This window comes from Chelonia mydas, chromosome 8 (genome assembly GCF_015237465.2).
Source record: "Chelonia mydas isolate rCheMyd1 chromosome 8, rCheMyd1.pri.v2, whole genome shotgun sequence".
NCBI classification, from domain to species: domain Eukaryota; kingdom Metazoa; phylum Chordata; order Testudines; family Cheloniidae; genus Chelonia; species Chelonia mydas.
In genome coordinates this window covers 43,584,336-43,600,404 of record NC_057854.1, presented here as the reverse complement: position 1 = coordinate 43,600,404, position 16,069 = coordinate 43,584,336, and the positions used below count along the sequence as shown (strand labels likewise).

The 16,069-nt window shown below is 50.8% G+C and overlaps 1 protein-coding gene across 1 annotated transcript in view; it reads right to left on the bottom strand.

Annotated features, from left to right (window-relative positions):
* The window catches only part of HMGCS2 (3-hydroxy-3-methylglutaryl-CoA synthase 2), a 32,620-nt gene that overhangs the window by 15,905 nt on the left and 646 nt on the right, over positions 1 to 16,069 (bottom strand). Inside the window, exons 2-3 of the mRNA XM_037907413.2 lie at positions 14,380 to 14,834; positions 11,649 to 11,774 (exon numbers count right to left, since the gene is read on the bottom strand). Of these exons, the coding sequence (XP_037763341.1) occupies positions 11,649 to 11,774; positions 14,380 to 14,834 (581 nt within the window). The remainder of the gene's footprint in view (positions 1 to 11,648; positions 11,775 to 14,379; positions 14,835 to 16,069) is intronic.

Genomic DNA, 16,069 nt, shown 5'->3' with positions numbered 1-16,069 from the left:
AAATGCGTTAGATTTCCTTTTGTTTAATGGCTGGTAAAATAGCTGTGCTGAATGGAATGTATATTCCTGTTTTTGTGTCTTTTTGTAACTTAAGGTTTTGCCTAGAGGGATTCTCTATGTTTTGGATCTGATTACCCTGTAAGGTATTTACCATCCTGATTTTGCAGAGGTGATTCTTTTACTTTTTCTTTAATTAAAATTCTTCTTTTAAGAACCTGATTGCTTTTTCATTGTTTTTAAGATCCAGGGGTTTGGGTCTGTGTTCACCTATGCAAATTGGTGAGGATTTTTAATCAAGCCTTCCCCAGGAAAGGGGGTAAAGGGTTTGGGGGGATATTTTGGGGAAAGACATCTCCAAGTGGGCTCTTTCCCTGTTCTTTGTTTAACACGCTTGGTGGTGGCAGCATAGGGGTCAAGGATAAGGCAAAGTTTGTACCTTGAGGAAGTTTTTAACCTAAGCTGGTAAGAATAAGCTTAGGGGGTCTTTCATGCAGGTCCCCACATCTGTACCCTAGAGTTCAGAGTGGGGAAGGAACCCTGACATGGTGGCAGAGCGGTGGGATCATTTTGAGATTTTTTATTTTTTTTTAGATCATTTTGAACCAGAAGCACAGCAGGATTTTAAAAGGGTTTTGTAAAAGGGGATAGCAGCAAGCATAACAAAGCGATCTTCCTTTTGTGAGCTGGAGTTTTCTCTACCTAAAGGCAGGGTAGTTAACCTCCTGCAGGGAAATTCACAAGTTTTTCCCAGACCTGAAGAGTTATTTTTTTAGCTAAGAGCAGCTAGAGGATTTTTCTGTAGGCTGAGAATAGCTATCACAGAACATAGGTATCAGGTTACAGCACAACTAAATTTTACAAGCCAGGTTTTTTTTGTTATGTTTTGTTTTTAAACTCTCGGGTGTAAAGTTAGTTAAAAACAGAGAGGCTAAGATGACAGAACCCAAGGCAGAAAAAGCCAAAGAGGCTCCCCACAGGAGAGAAATGGAGGCAAAGGAAAATTAAATGGAGGCTGCCCACAGGACAGCTATGGAGGTAAAGGAAAAAGAGAGGAAGCATGCTGAAGAGGAAAAGGAAAAGGAGAGGAAGCATGCTGAGGAGGAAAAGGAAAAAGAAAGGAAGCATGCACTGGAGATGGAGAAGGCAAAGGCTCAGGAGAATATACCAACAAACCCTAGCAATCCTTCTCCAGGTACCGCTTCACATCCCAGGAAGTTCCCCACCTACAAAGCAGGCGATGATACCGAGGCCTTCTTAGAAAACTTCGAAAGGGCCTGCCTTGGGTACAGCATCTCTACAGACCAGTACATGGTAGAGCTGAGGCCGCAGCTCAGTGGACCCTTAGCAGAGGTGGCGGCTGAAATGCCTAAGGAACACATGAACAAGTATGAACTGTTTAAAACCAAGGCGAGAGTCAGAATGGGGCTAACACCCGAGCATTCCCGTTGGCGGTTCAGCGCCATAAGGTGGAAACCAGACCTCTCATTTACCCGACATGCCTACTACATTGGGAAACATTGGGATGCCTGGATATCAGGAGCAAGTGTTAAATCTCCAGAAGAGTTGCCCTTCCTAATGCAAATGGGGCAGTTCTTAGAGGGTGTTCCTGAGGAAATAGAAAGATACATCCTAGATGGGAAGCCCAAAACTGTAATCGAGGTGGGGGAGATTGGAGCCAAATGGGTGGAGGTGGCAGAAAAGAAAAAAACTAGTAGCAGTTGGGGCGAATATCAGAAGGGGCAAACTGGAACAAAACGGGTGGAGGGAGGAGAGAGGAACAATCCTGGTTGCAGTTGGAGCGGAGACCAGAAGGGACAACCTCCGAACTCACCCTACTACTGGGGACAACCCAAGACCCCAACTAAACACCAAGGAATGCTCCAGACACCTTATCGTCCTGCCACACCGTTCTCCAGCAACCCACCTCGCCCCAATGACCCGTCAGCTGGACGATGTTTAAATGTAACGAGTCGGGGCATATAAAGGCCAACTGCCCCAAGAACCCCAACAGATTACAGTTCATTGCACCGGAATCACACCAGAGGTCCTCAGGCCCAGATGCCTCCCAGATACCCTCGGAGCAGAGGGAAACTGTGAGTGTGGGTGGAAAGAAGGTCACTGCGTGGAGGGACACCGGAGCGCAAGTGTCGGCTATCCATGCTTCCTTAGTGGACCCCAATTTAATCGACCCAGAGATCCAAGTGACAATTCAACCTTTCAAGTCCAACTCTTTCAATTTGCCTACAGCCAAGTTGCCTGTCCAGTACAAGGGCTGGTCAGGAACATGGACTTTTGCCGTCTATGATGATTATCCCATCCCCATGCTGTTGGGGGAAGACTTGGCCAATCATGTGAAGCTAGCCAAGAGGGTGGGAATGGTCACCCGCAGCCAGGCTAAGCAAGCTGACATGCCTAGCTCTGTTCCAGAAACTTCTACCAGGACCCGGCCAGAGGTAATGGAACCGGACCCCATGCCAACGTCTGCAATGGCAGTAGTGGATCCAGTCCCAGAGACCCAGACAGAGCCAGTCCCAGAACTGGAACTGGCGGAACAACCAGCACCAGAACCATTGCCAGCACTGAATCCAGTGCTTGCAGCCCCAACACCAGAGGGCCCCACCGAACCTGCACTGGCAGCAGCAGATAACCCTACACAAGAGGCTCAGTCAGAGCCTGAACCTCAACATAGTGCACCAGTGGAAAGTGGTTCACAGTCAATGGAAACAGCCCCATCCCCTACATCGCTTCCAGAGGGACCAAGCCCAAATCCACAATCCAATGAGGAACTGATGTCTCCAGCCTCAAGGGAACAGTTCCAGAGCAAACAGGAAGCAGATGAAAGCCTCCAAAGAGCTTGGACGATGGCACGGAGCAACCCACCGCCTCTCAGCTCTTCTAATTGATCCAGGTTTGTTGTAGAAAGAGGACTTTTTTATGCAAGGAAACTCTTTCTGGTGGACACCAGGAAGACTGGCATCCTCAAAGACAGTTGGTAGTTCCAACTAAGTACTGGGTAAAGCTATTAAGCTTAGCCCACGATCATCCTAGTGGCCATGCCGGGGTGAACAGAACCAAAGACCATTTGGGAAAGTTGTTCCATGGGAGGGAATGGGCAAGGATTTTTCTACCTATGTCCGGTCTTGTGAGATGTGCCAAAGAGTGGGAAAACCCCAAGACCAGGTCAAAGCCCCTCTCCAGCCACTCCCCATCACTGAGGTTCCATTTCAGCGAGTACTGTGGATATTCTGGGTCGTTTTCTGAAAAAGACACCCAGAGGAAAGCAGCACATACTGACTTTCATGGATTTTGCCACCCGATGGCCGGAAGCAGTAGCTCTAAGCAACACTAGGGCTAAAAGTGTGTGCCAGGCACTAACAGACATTTTTGCCAGGGTAGGTTGGCACTCCGACATCCTCACAGATGCAGGAACTAATTTCCTGGCAGGAACTATGGAAAGCCTTTGGGAAGCTCATGGGGTAAATCACTTGGTTGCTACTCCTTACCACCATCAAACAAATGGCCTGGTGGAGAAGTTTAATGGAACTTTGGGGGCCATGATAAGTAAATTCGTAAATGAGCACTCCAATGTTTGGGACCTAGTGTTGCAACAGTTGCTCTTTGCCTACAGAGCTGTACCACATCCCAGTTTAGGGTTTTCACCATTTGAACTTGTATATGGCTGCGAGGTTAAGGGGCCATTACAGTTGGTGAAGCAGCAATGGGAGGGGTTTACACCTTCTCCAGGAACTAACATTCTGGACTTTGTAACCAACCTACAAAACACCCTCTGAACCTCTCTAGCCCTTGCTAAAGAAAACCTACAGGATGCTCAAAAAGAGCAAAAAGCCTGGTATGATAAACATGCCAGAGAGCATTCCTTCAGAGTAGGGGACCAGGTCATCGTCTTAAAGGTACTCCAGGCCCATAAAATGGAAGCGTCGTGGGAAGGGCCATTCACGGTCCAAGAGTGCTTGGGAGCTGTTAATTATCTCATAGCATTCCCCACCTCCAACCAAAAGCCTAAGGTGTACCATATTAATTTTCTAAAGCCCTTTTATTCCGGAGAATTAAAGGTTTGTTATTTTACATCCCAGGGAAGAGATGACACTGAGTGGCCTGAAGGCGTCTACTACGAAGGGAAAAGTGCTGGTGGCATGGAAGAGGTGAACTTCTCCATGACCCTTGGGCGTATGCAGCGACAGCAGATCAAGGAGCTGTGCACTAGCTATGCGCCGACGTTCTCAGCCACCCCGGGACTGACTGAACGGGCATACCACTCCATTGACACAGGTAATGCTCACCCAATTAAAGTCCAACCTTACCGGGTGTCTCCTCAAGCTAAAACTGCTATACAACAGGAGATCCAGGATATGTTACAGATGGGTGTAATCCGCCCCTCTGGCAGTGCATGGGTATCTCCAGTGGTTTTAGTTCCCAAACCAGATGGGGAGATACATTTTTGCGTGGACTACCGTAAGCTAAATGCTGTAACTCGCCCAGACAACTATCCAATGCCACGCACAGATGAACTATTAGAGAAACTGGGACAGGCCCAGTTCATCTCTACCTTGGACTTAATCAAGGGGTACTGGCAGGTACCGCTAGATGAATCCGCCAAGGAAAGGTCAGCCTTCACCACACATGTCGGGCTGTATGAATTTAATGTGCTCCCTTTCAGGCTGCAGAATGCACCCGCCACCTTCCAAAGACTTGTAGATGGTCTCCTAGCAGGACTGGGAGACTATGCAGTCGCCTACCTTGATGATGTGGCCATATTTTCGGATTCCTGGGCAGAACACCTGGAACATCTACAAAAAGTCTTTAAGCGCAGAAAGGAGGCAGGACTAACTGTTAAGGCTAAGAAGTGTCAAATAGGCCTAAAAAGAGTGACTTACCTTGGACACCACGTGGGTCAAGGAACTATCAACCCCCTTCAGGCCAAAGTGGATGCTATCCAAAAGTGGCCTGTCCCAAAGTCAAAGAAACAGGTCCAATCCTTCTTAGGCTTGGCCGGATATTACAGGCCATTTGTACTGCAATACAGTCAAATCACCGCCCCACTGACAGACCTAACCAAAAAGAAACAGCCAAATGCTGTTCAGTGGACCGAAGAGTGTCAGAAGGCCTTTAACCAGCTTAAAGCGACACTCATGTCTGACCCTGTGCTAAGGGCCCCAGACTTTGACAAACCGTTCCTAGTAACCACAGATGCGTCCGAGCGTGGTGTGGGAGCAGTTTTAATGCAGGAAGGACCAGATCAAGAATTCCATCCTGTCGTGTTTCTCAGCAAGAAGCTGTCTGAGAGGGAAAGCGACTGGTCAATCAGTGAAAAGGAATCTTTCGCCATTGTCTACGCTCTGGAAAAGCTATGCCCATATGTTTGGGGATGGTGTTTCCACCTGCAAACCGACTATGCTGCGCTACAGTGGCTTCATACAGTCACGGGAAATAACAAAAAACTTATTTGGTGGAGGTTAGCTCTCCAAGATTTTGATTTTGACATGCAACACATCTCAGGAGCTTCTAACAAAGTGGCTGATGCACTCTCCCATGAAAGTTTCCCAGAATCAACTGGTTAAAATTGTCCTTGAGATGTGGAAAATATTGTTAGTCTTTATATACTTGGTAGTATATTTAGAGGTGCACGTGTCTTATTAACTCTGTTTTCTCCTAGAGCTCCAAGAAGAAATCACAGCCAGTGTTTCACCATAGCAATGATTTGGGGGGCATGTCATAAATATAAAGGGAAGGGTAACCACCTTTCTGCACACAGAACTATAAAATCCTTCCTGGCCAGAGGCAAAACCCTTTCACCTGTAAAGGGTTAAGAAGCTAAGATAACCTCACTGGCACCTGACCAAAATGACCAATGAGGAGACAAGATACTTTTAAAGCTGGGGGAGGGGGGGACACAAAGGGTCTGGCTGTCTGTGTGATACTTTTTCCAGGAACAGATCAGGAATGCTCTTCATAACTCCTTAAGTTAGTAAGTAATCTAGCTAGAAATGTGTTAGATTTCCTTTTGTTTAACGGCTGGTAAAATAGCTGTGCTGAATGGAATGTATATTCCTGTTTTTGTGTCTTTTTGTAACTTAAGGTTTTGCCTAGAGGGATTCTCTATGTTTTGGATCTGATTACCCTGTAAGGTATTTACCATCCTGATTTTACAGAGGTGATTCTTTTACTTTTTCTTTAATTAAAATTCTTCTTTTAAGAACCTGATTGCTTTTTCATTGTTCTTAAGATCCAAGGGTTTGGGTCTGTGTTCACCTATGCAAATTGGTGAGGATTTTTAATCAAGCCTTCCCCAGGAAAGGGGGTAAAGGGTTTGGGGGGATATTTTGGGGAAAGACGTCTCCAAGTGGGCTCTTTCCCTGTTCTTTGTTTAACACGCTTGGTGGTGGCAGCATAGGGTTCAAGGACAAGGCAAAGTTTGTACCTTGAGAAAGTTTTTACCCTAAGCTGGTAAGAATAAGCTTAGGGGGTCTTTCATGCAGGTCCCCACATCTGTACCCTAGAGTTCAGAGTGGGTAAGGAACCTTGACAGGCAGTGAACCCGATATTCTATGGGAAGCTGGCATAGGGGGCAGAGGATGGTTTGTTGGGCCCATGGCATCCCATGTTGCTGAGGAGATGTGCTGCCCTATCCTATATTAGCTTGAGTTTACTAAGTGCTGCCGGTTTCATGGCCAGGTGTACCACACTGCTGCAGCCCCTCCGAGAGGTGACGAAGGTGTGTACAACTGGGGCCAAGCTGTCATCTGCCAGCATGGGGGAGAGTTCCCCAGCCAGACGGAGATAGCAGAAAGTGTTTCTCATGGACGCTGCCACATGAGAGCTCAGCGTCAGCAAGGAATTCAGGAGCCTCCTAAGCTATGGACTAAACTGACCAGCTGACCAGTTGTGCCACCATGGCTGCAAACTCCTCAAAGTGCTTCGTCTGGCCACCAGCACTGGCCATCCTGGTGACAGTGGTGTGGTTGTATGTGGTGAAGGAGAGGTAGAGCGGTGTGTCATCTGCATATCGCTGCACTTGAGTCTATGTCCTCTGACCAGTTCACCTAGGGGCTGCATGTAGATGCTGACTTAGGATCAGGGACTCCACCAGCGATGGGTTCAGAGGCAACAGTGCAGTTTCCTATCACTGCTGCTTGAGTGTGTCCCTACCGGATGAATTTAAACCATTTTAGTGCGCTCCCCGGGACCTGTCACCTCTCAGAGGCAGGACAGCTGTACCTCATGGCTGACCGTGGGGAATGCTGCAGAGAAATCAAGGAGGTTGAGATTGGATGTCTGCCCTCTATCCACTGACAGCAGGAGTTCATCCAGCAGTGCCACTGAAGCAATTTCAGGCCCATATCCTGCCCCGAATCCAGATTATGCCAGGTCTGGAATATTAGCTTCAGTTAGATGGGCATATAGTTCGCCTTTGGTTAATGACTCTGCGAGCTTGCTCAGGAGTGGGAAATTGATACTAGACAGTGCCCAGCTAGAACCGATGTGTCCAGGGCAGGTTTCTTCAGTGCTGCTTGGACAGTTGCGTGTTTGAAGGGGGAAGAGAAGATTCCTTCCCTGAATGAGGCTGGTTGCTCAGGACTCTCCTTCACTAGCCAGGAAAGGCCTGGGGTGGATTCAAGCTGCTGTAGGGTTTCCAGTCTTCCCTGAGGAGTGAATGTGCTGAACTCCAGGAATGGGCTGCTGGTGGCTGGATACAGGCAGAGAGGGCCCTGTTTTGAAGCCTTCCTGAATGGGCATTAACCTTTCAGTGCAGCAGGACAATGGTTCTTTGCAGTCCTTGGTGTTGGGCTCTGGTGCAGGCTGTAGGCCCTCAGGATTGAGGGAGCTGTTTACCATCCTGGACAGCTCCTTAGGGCAGCTACTATGGAGGCAGATAGGACAATTCAGGGCCTGTAATACAGCCTCAGCTTAGGCCTGGGGCAGCTGTGTGTTTCAATCTGCTTCAGCCTTTATTTTCTGCCATCCACACTCGAGATTCCGACCCCCCATCCAGCTCAGAGTTGCGAACAGCTGGGTGACAGAGATGGAGGGGCTGTGGGGGTGGGGAGACAGTGTGTCAGAGGTCAAGGCGGAAGTACCAGGACGATGATTCACCGGTTCCTCGACTCCCCATTCTGTGCTGGGCGGGCGGCTGTGCTGGAATTCAATAGCATATAAGAGGCTGTGTGGTCAGGTCAGGCTCACGGGCCTTGTCAGAGCTCTCACAGCTCCCAGGTCGCTGCCTCACGGAGGTGAAGGCCCAGCCCAGCCAGTGACTGTGCTGTGATGTGATCAGCAGCGAATCGACTCCAAAGACCTAGGTGTGACCCACTGTGTGGGTTGGACCACAGACAGCCTGTGAGATCCGAGGGCTGCAAGTGAGGACTTTAGGCTTTAGCGTTGGAGGACTTGTCAGCACGCATGTTAACATCTCCCAGGACACCAAGTCTGGGGCATGCGCCAGCATTGCTAACAAGGGTCAGTGTAGTGAACCCGTAGTCTGTCTGTGAACGTGAGCTCTAGATTAGCAATGGCCCCTGGTTCTAGCATCCGGTAAGACAGGGTCATCTAAAGTCATTCATCAGAAGCACCTCATTCGAACTTGACATTTGCAGAGAAGACAAATGAAGTGCCACTTGGTTCCTGGCCCTGAGACAGGCTGGGGGAGACAGTGAGCCAGCTGTGATGAAGGGGGGATTCTCTTGGGTTTTTCTTGGTTTTTGAATGGTTTGCAATGCAGACAGGGTGGGACTCAGTTTCCCTGGGTGTTACTGGTTTAACGAGATGATGGGAGAGGGAGTTTGTTGTTACAGAGGACCAGCAATGGAACTTGGGATCCAAGCCAATGACCTGGAGAACGGATACCCCAGCGACTGGTGACCAGGAGGCCCAGCTTGGGAATCACAGCCAGTTCTAGCCAGTGGGAGATCAATGGGCTGCAGAGAGAGAACTCCGGTGACATGACCAGTCAGTTCCAGCCAGTGGGGAGCAAAGGACGGCTGAGAGGAGAGGAGGCCCAGGCCACACTGTTTACCACGACAGAAGACAAAGGACAGAGGCGGGACTTGGGGGAGGTGATATTGGATGCCCAGCTGGAAAGCACGGGGGCTCGGGACTGGAGGGAGAGAGCAGGCAGAGCCCACCTGGATGCAGGGGAGACTTAGATGTACTGTGCTGAGGGAGGCCAGGCCTGAGGGCCCTGAGAGTTTCCTATGCTGCGTTCAGATGCTCAATAAACTCTCCTGTTTTACACTGGCTGAGAATCGCTCTGGTCTAGAGAACAGAGTTGCATTATTCCCTCTGGGAGCGGAGGCCCCGGGGGTCCAGAGCGAGTGGACTCCCTGAGGGGGCCCACGGTGAGAGACAGGCGTGCTAAGGCTCAGAGAGGTGTGGTTCCAGGAGGCGGAGGGGTTTAACCCCGGAGAGAGAGTGGACCCCCGAGAAGGGCTGTCACACTGAAGGGGGTTCCCCCCCCCAGGGACCGTACGGGGCCCAGAGTGGGCACGACCTGTGAGTCTGTGACACCAGCGCGCCCACCCAACCTGGTCTCTGTGACACAGGCGGTCTCTGGGACTACATCACTGACAAGGACATGTATTGTTTGCTGGCAGTGGATCTCACACAGATCAACATCAGTCTGAGTTCATATAGCTTCGCGCTGCCTGCTTCAGGCCTGCGGCTAGGAACCTTCCTGAGCTGTGCACAGGCAGCAGGAGTCTGATATCCGCGCTCTTAGATTGCTCTGTTTTCTTGTATGATTCATCCCAGCTTGGACAGTGACGGGTAAGACAGAGGGCTGTGTAGTGCCTGCTCCATTTGCCAAATGTCAGGGAAAAGGTGTGTTTGAACCATAACACACTTGAGTCCTGGGAATGGGCACAGCTAAAGTAGCCTGTTCCTGGATCAGTCATGTTGGCCAGATTATGGAAAGATCTCAGCTTCTCTGGATCTTTGTATTTATTTATTTTATATCTCTTGTATACTTCCAGTCCTTTGTTGTTAATTAGGTCAAGCCACATGTGTACTGGGCCTGGGACAGTTGTGTCCATGGTTTGTAATTTGGCAAGATCTTCCAAAAAACCCTTTATTTGTTTTTGCAAATTTAGTCTCTCAGTAAAATCCTTTGTTGCCTAAACCATATGCTCTGTTTCCATCAAAGTCCTTGTGCTTATGACAAGTTTCACCCCACAGTTATGCTAGCTGGATGGAAATGCACAGACACAGGGCCAGAGTCTCAGCTGGTGAAAGGTGACATAGCTACACTGCCCTCAATGCAGCCAGGCCGATTCACACTTGACACATAGTTTCTCTGAGAGTGCCACCACATATTGTTGAAGCTGGGGCTTCAATCATTCTCTCTTTATTTAGCCAACCACGAGGCTGATGGCGGCTGTTGAAATTCAGCAATTCTTCGCAATTAGCTTTAAGACCATGTTACATGTTGCGTCATGTCATGGGGCGTGTAGATCCCATGTGGACCTGACAACCAAGGAGTTACTAGAGGAACTGCTGATCAACCTTGATCAGCAGCCTCACAGCAGCTAGGAGAATAACAGAGCTGAAAAGCAGAGCGGTTGGTGGCTGCCAGAGAAGGCAAGCAGGCCAGGGACCGAGGGTCCTGCCAGGAAGCTAGTGAGAGGCTGCCCCAGAATGACAATGACCCAGAGACAAAATAGCCAGAGCCACAGGCTGCAGAAACCGACAGACCCAAGGGAGGTAGGAAGAAGCTCAGGGCACAGCAGGAGAATTGTGGAGGACTGATTCTGCCTGCCTGGATTCAGGGCCCTAAGTTGGACCCAGCGGACTGGGTGGGCCCGGGTTCCCACACCTACCCCTTAACAGCCAAAGGGGGTTCTCGGCCCCTTGAGGACAAGGCCCAGCTAACCCCCGCCAAGCATAAGGGGAAGTCCATAAACCGCAGTGGGATGGAAATTAACGTCTTTGACCCCAGAACAGGACTACAGAGAGTCAGAGAAGAAGAGTGGACTGACCACCCCGCTGATCCAAGCGGACTTTGTGCAGTGCCCTCTCTGGCCAAAGGGAGGCACTGACGCACTGGGGCACCACTCCAAATGTCTCTTTCTATGAGGTTTAAGTAGTTCTGAGGAGCCAGACATCAGGCTTGTAAGATGACTGCACCTGAGAAGTTCTTTCCTCTTTTACTTTTTATTTTCATGAAGGCCTCCTTTGCACAATTCACCTCTGCATGGAGGAGACTGCAGCAGCTTGGACTTGGTACTCGACAATTTTCTTTTCATACACAGACTTAGTGGCCAAGATTTTGAAAAAAGGAGCCTAGAATTAGGCTCTTAGGTGCCTACTTATGAATTAACCCAAGTTCAGTGGGTGCTGAGCACACAGCAGCTCCCACTGACTTCAGACCAAAACCATAGCCCTTACTCATTACTGATCATCTTATTAAGAGCCATGAAGTGCCCCATGTGCCTCCCTCATCCTGAAATATGAATTCCACAGGAGACCCATTGCTGCAAGGCTCAGGAAGGATTGATGTCCAGAGACACAACCTGGGACCATGTGTCTCCAGGGCTAAGCTGCCCCTGGACAGTGGCCTATTCCTAGAACCTGGGCAGCTCTGGCCAAGCACCAAACACTCCTAGGAAAGACAAAGTTATTCTATTAACAGTACCAACCTCTCTCTAGCACCAGAGGGGCCTCTGGTCCAACCAGCATCGCTACAGCTCCTGCCCCTCCTGTGGGACGGGCATTGCCAGTGGCATAGACTGCAATGTCACCACAGACCACCACTGCATAGCGCCCTAGGATAGGATGAGAACACAGAATTGGTTAGGCATAAACATGAAAAAAATCACATACAAGTCTAAAACTCTGTTTATCCCTCTTGCCAAAAGTTACACTGTGGTTAAGTTTGCATATATGTAAGGTGGAAAAATCCCTTGAGACTTGTGACCTGCAAGGGAAACAAAACTGAGCATGTGCCCTTTTCACCACCACCGCCTTGCTTTGATGGATAGACCCTTTGATGGATAAAGGGGGCCTGACATGTTTAAGTTTTTTATTTAAAAAGGTTTCTTCCTCCTTGTTTGTATGTTAGAAATTCAGAGCGGCCTAGCCAGGAAGCCTGGGATGCTGCCAGACAACTCGTGCAGTCAGGACATTACAAGACTCAAAAAAGTGGCACCCAAGGTGAGATGAAGGCTTTAGTCCATGTTTGCTTTTGTTAGCATCGACTTCACTTCAGCAAGTAACGTGTCGGGGGAAGGAAGCCTTTGCTAAATATGCAACATCCCTGTAAGAAAGAACAACAGACATCCTCTGAAATAGCCAAGAGGTCCTACAACCAAACCAGGGAAGCCCAGAGCCAGCACTGAGTCTGGATCCTTTTAAGGCAAGGACACAAGGATAACTTTAGAAGCCTTTCCAGCCCTCTTTACATCCTAAAAATCAAGAAAAGGGCACAAGTGCAATTTTGCGAGGGGAAAAAAGCTTTGAAAGTCACCTTTAAAGTCCCAATCTGCCAAGCAGACGTTTACAGGGTCCCCTGTGCAGAAAGGGGCATGGCCAAACTGCCATGGTGACATGGTTTCAGATGTCGCCTGCTGCCTTACTGTCACAGATGTGCATCTACCTACCCCACAAAAAGGGGGCAGGGGTTAGGACTATGGAGACAGGACTGTGGAGCTCTGGGACTAGAGAGGCCGGGCTGCTTGCCTGGGGCTTGGCCATGTTCCTCATTATGGGAGACAACAGGACTCAACTCTTTCAGCCTGAGGGCTGAACATGCTTAAAAAACATCAAGTGGCCCCAACCAGCACAGAGCGGCTCATCCCCTGCTATTGCACTGCTTGGGATGTCTGCTCCGCATTAAAGCAACTAGAACTTGTACTGAACAACTCTGCTTCCATCTAACACTGATTTAACGGCAACAGAAGCCGGAGCCTGCTGTTCCCTACAGCACCCTCTGAGGCTGCAGGCCGGGCCGGCATCCCCGCCGCAAGACAGAGTTGGACCTTTGATCTCTGCAGACACTCCCCAAGTCCTTAGGTAACAGTAGCTGCTCCACACCCAGGGAGCAGAAACCCTGGGCAAGCACCTTGCTGGGGATTCCCTGACCATGAGGAGGATTCCCCAGTGAGTGTAGCTAGTTCCTGTGCCTCCCTCCTTGCAGCTCCTGGTGCAGCCAAGCTCCCAGCCTGCTCTCCCTGTAGCTCCAATGCAGCAAAGTCAGAGCTGCTTTCCTCCCTCCTGTGATACTGCAGGTAGCCAGCGGGGGAGCTGCTGAGCAGCTGCACCAGGCGAGGCCCAGTGGCCGCTCAGGGGGCTCCCAGCAAGGCTGCTGTAAGGGAAGCCATGGGGAGACAGACAGGGAGGCCAGACACAGCACCAGACCTGATTCAGACACTTCAGTTCCAGTATAGCAGGTCCAGCCCAGAGAGCACACTGCCAATTTGTAACCAAACTAGGGTTGCCAACTTTCTGATGGCAGAAACCAGAACATCCTTGCCCCGCCCCTTCCCTGAGGCCCTGCTCCACCCCTTCTCCAATGCCCACCCCCACTCATTCAATCACCCCTCCCTCTCCTCCTCCCTTGCTCACTCGCTCATTTTCACCCTGCTGGGGCAGGGCGTTGGGGTGCGGGAGGAAGTGAGGGCTCTGGCTGGGAGTGGGGGCTCTGGGGTGGGGCTAGGGATGAGGGGTTTGGGGTTCAGGAGGGGGTTCAGGGCTGGGGAGGAGGTTGGGGTGTAGGAAGGAATGAGGATCCAGCTGGGGGTATGGGCTCTGGGGTGGGGCCAGAAATGAGGGGTTCAGGGTGCGGGAGGAGGCTCCAGGCTGAGGTGGGGGTTGGGGTGTGGGCTCTGGCTCAGGGTGCGAGCTTTGCAGTGGGGCCAGGGTTGAGGGGTTTGGGGTGCAGGAGGGGATGTGGGCTATGGGCTACGGCCGGGCAGGGCTTACCTCAGATGGCTCCCTGAAGCGGCAGCATGTCTGGCAGCTGTGGAGCAGTGCTCGGGATGGGGGCAGTGCGCAGAGCCTCCCTCACCGACCCCTGCGCCTTGGGGTCAGACATGCCACCACTTCTGGGAGCCGCGCAGAGCCACGGCAGGCAGGGAGCCTGCCTTAGCCCCGCTGTGCCACCAACTGGACTTTTAACATTCCGGTCAAAAATCAGACACCTGGCAACCCTAAACCAAACCCCCACTATCTTCTAAACACTGTCTCCCTCAAGGCCTCAGTTTGGAGCCTGGAAGGCCACCAGTTTGGAGTATCAACCACTATGAAGCCGGGGCAGCCATTCCCCCAAGAACCTGCCCTTCTGCCACTGGCCATCTCTCACTGGCAGCCCTGGCTGGGCCCCGGGTGGCAGAGCAGTGTCATCTACACCCATGCTAGCTGGATGCCACTCACCGTCCCAGGAGCTGGACTCCACCCAGTCAGCAGAGTTGAAGAGGGAGGCTGTCCCTCCATAGCAGGCGTTGGTGGTGTCGATGCCTTCAACGTCTGTGTTCCCCGAGTCCTGGAAGAGCTGCATTAGGACAGTCTTGACGGCCTTGGACTTGTCAATGATGGTCTCTGTGCCGACCTCCAGCCGTCCAATGGAGTCCCAGGAGAGGCGGCTGCGTTCCACAAGGCGCTGCACCACGGTCAGGCATAGGGAGTTAATGTCCTCGTGGGCCGAGCAGAAGCCCATCTGCTTCTGGCCCAGGCCCAGGGTGTACTTCCCGGCTTCCACACCATCATACTTCTCCAGCTCCACTTGTTCTACGTACTGCGAAGGGAAGTAAACCTCCAGCGCGAGAATCCCCACGTCCTTCGGCCATGAGTCCGACCGAGACAAGTGCTCCACAGAAGCAGTGGAGAAACTGAAAGAGAAGGAGAGTGCTGAGCGTCCTCCGACATGTGGTGGGAGGAGATCACAGACTCCCCAGGGGCACAGCCAGCTGCATGCGTGCACGCACAGACCTAGTGCAGGCCATGGAGGCCATACCAGACACCTGAGACTGTGACAGCATATAACACACGCTGTCCCAAGACAGACCCCAGAGGAGACAGCAGACCCCTCACGAGCGGTGATATCTGGCTGCACACCCTCACCCAACACAGACTGGAGAGCCAAGAGAGGGCACAGCAGCCTCCTCGCAGGCAGCAAGCTGTTAACTACACAGCCCATCTCAGAGATGTCCCCATTTGCAGATGTCTGCAAAGCAGCAGCAGGGGCCCTCTCCACACATGCACAGAGCTGCTTTGATTCATGCTCCAGAAGGGAATCTGCATGCTATAGAACTTGTCCCCCTCCCACCCCCAAGGCAGTGTTTGTTTTATTCCAAGTCACCCCTTGTTTTCAGTTACAGCTAACTAGGGTTGCCAACCCTCCAGGATTGGCCTGGAGTCTCCAGGAATTAAAGATTATGTCATGCAATGAAATCTCCAGGAATACATCCAGTCAAAATTGGCAACCCTATTACTAACAGCTCTGTTTGTTACTCTACTTGGAGAAGAACAAGCTTTTTTGCAGCTCTGAGTAGTCCGTTCCCCCAGCTGGTGAAGGATTGTTCCCTCCAGTCCTCTTGCCAGTCATGTGTTAAATGGACAAACTCAGGGGGCTCCCTTCTGCTCCTTGGGTTGTTATTCCACGGCCTAACAGATCTCCTGATACTCCATTACATTGCCTTTACCTACATTCCCTACCACTGCTCCCAGCTCTCTAGTCCTCTCCTGCTCTGTTGTTTACACCCTAATTAGTTCATGTATAAAAGGGATCAATTCATAGGCCATGGTCAATGGAGAGGCTCCCATTGTCTTCACTGGCTTGGCATCAGGCCCAAAGTGCTCTGTACAGTGAGTGCTCCATGTTACTATTCAAATCACGTCACTATTCAAATAATCTTCGCAGCTTTCCCTCAGCTCCAGCCTGTTGCTGCCCTTCTCTGAAATGCTTCCAAAAATTGTCATCCTTCTCTTTGGGGTCCAGCTGGATGCCCCTCTGCATCCGATACTCCAGATGTAGCTGCACCACAGCTGCAGAGAGAGGCTCTCTCCCCGCTCTGATGTGGGACAGGGTGGCTTTGCATGTGCAGCCAACCCAGACTGCAAACTT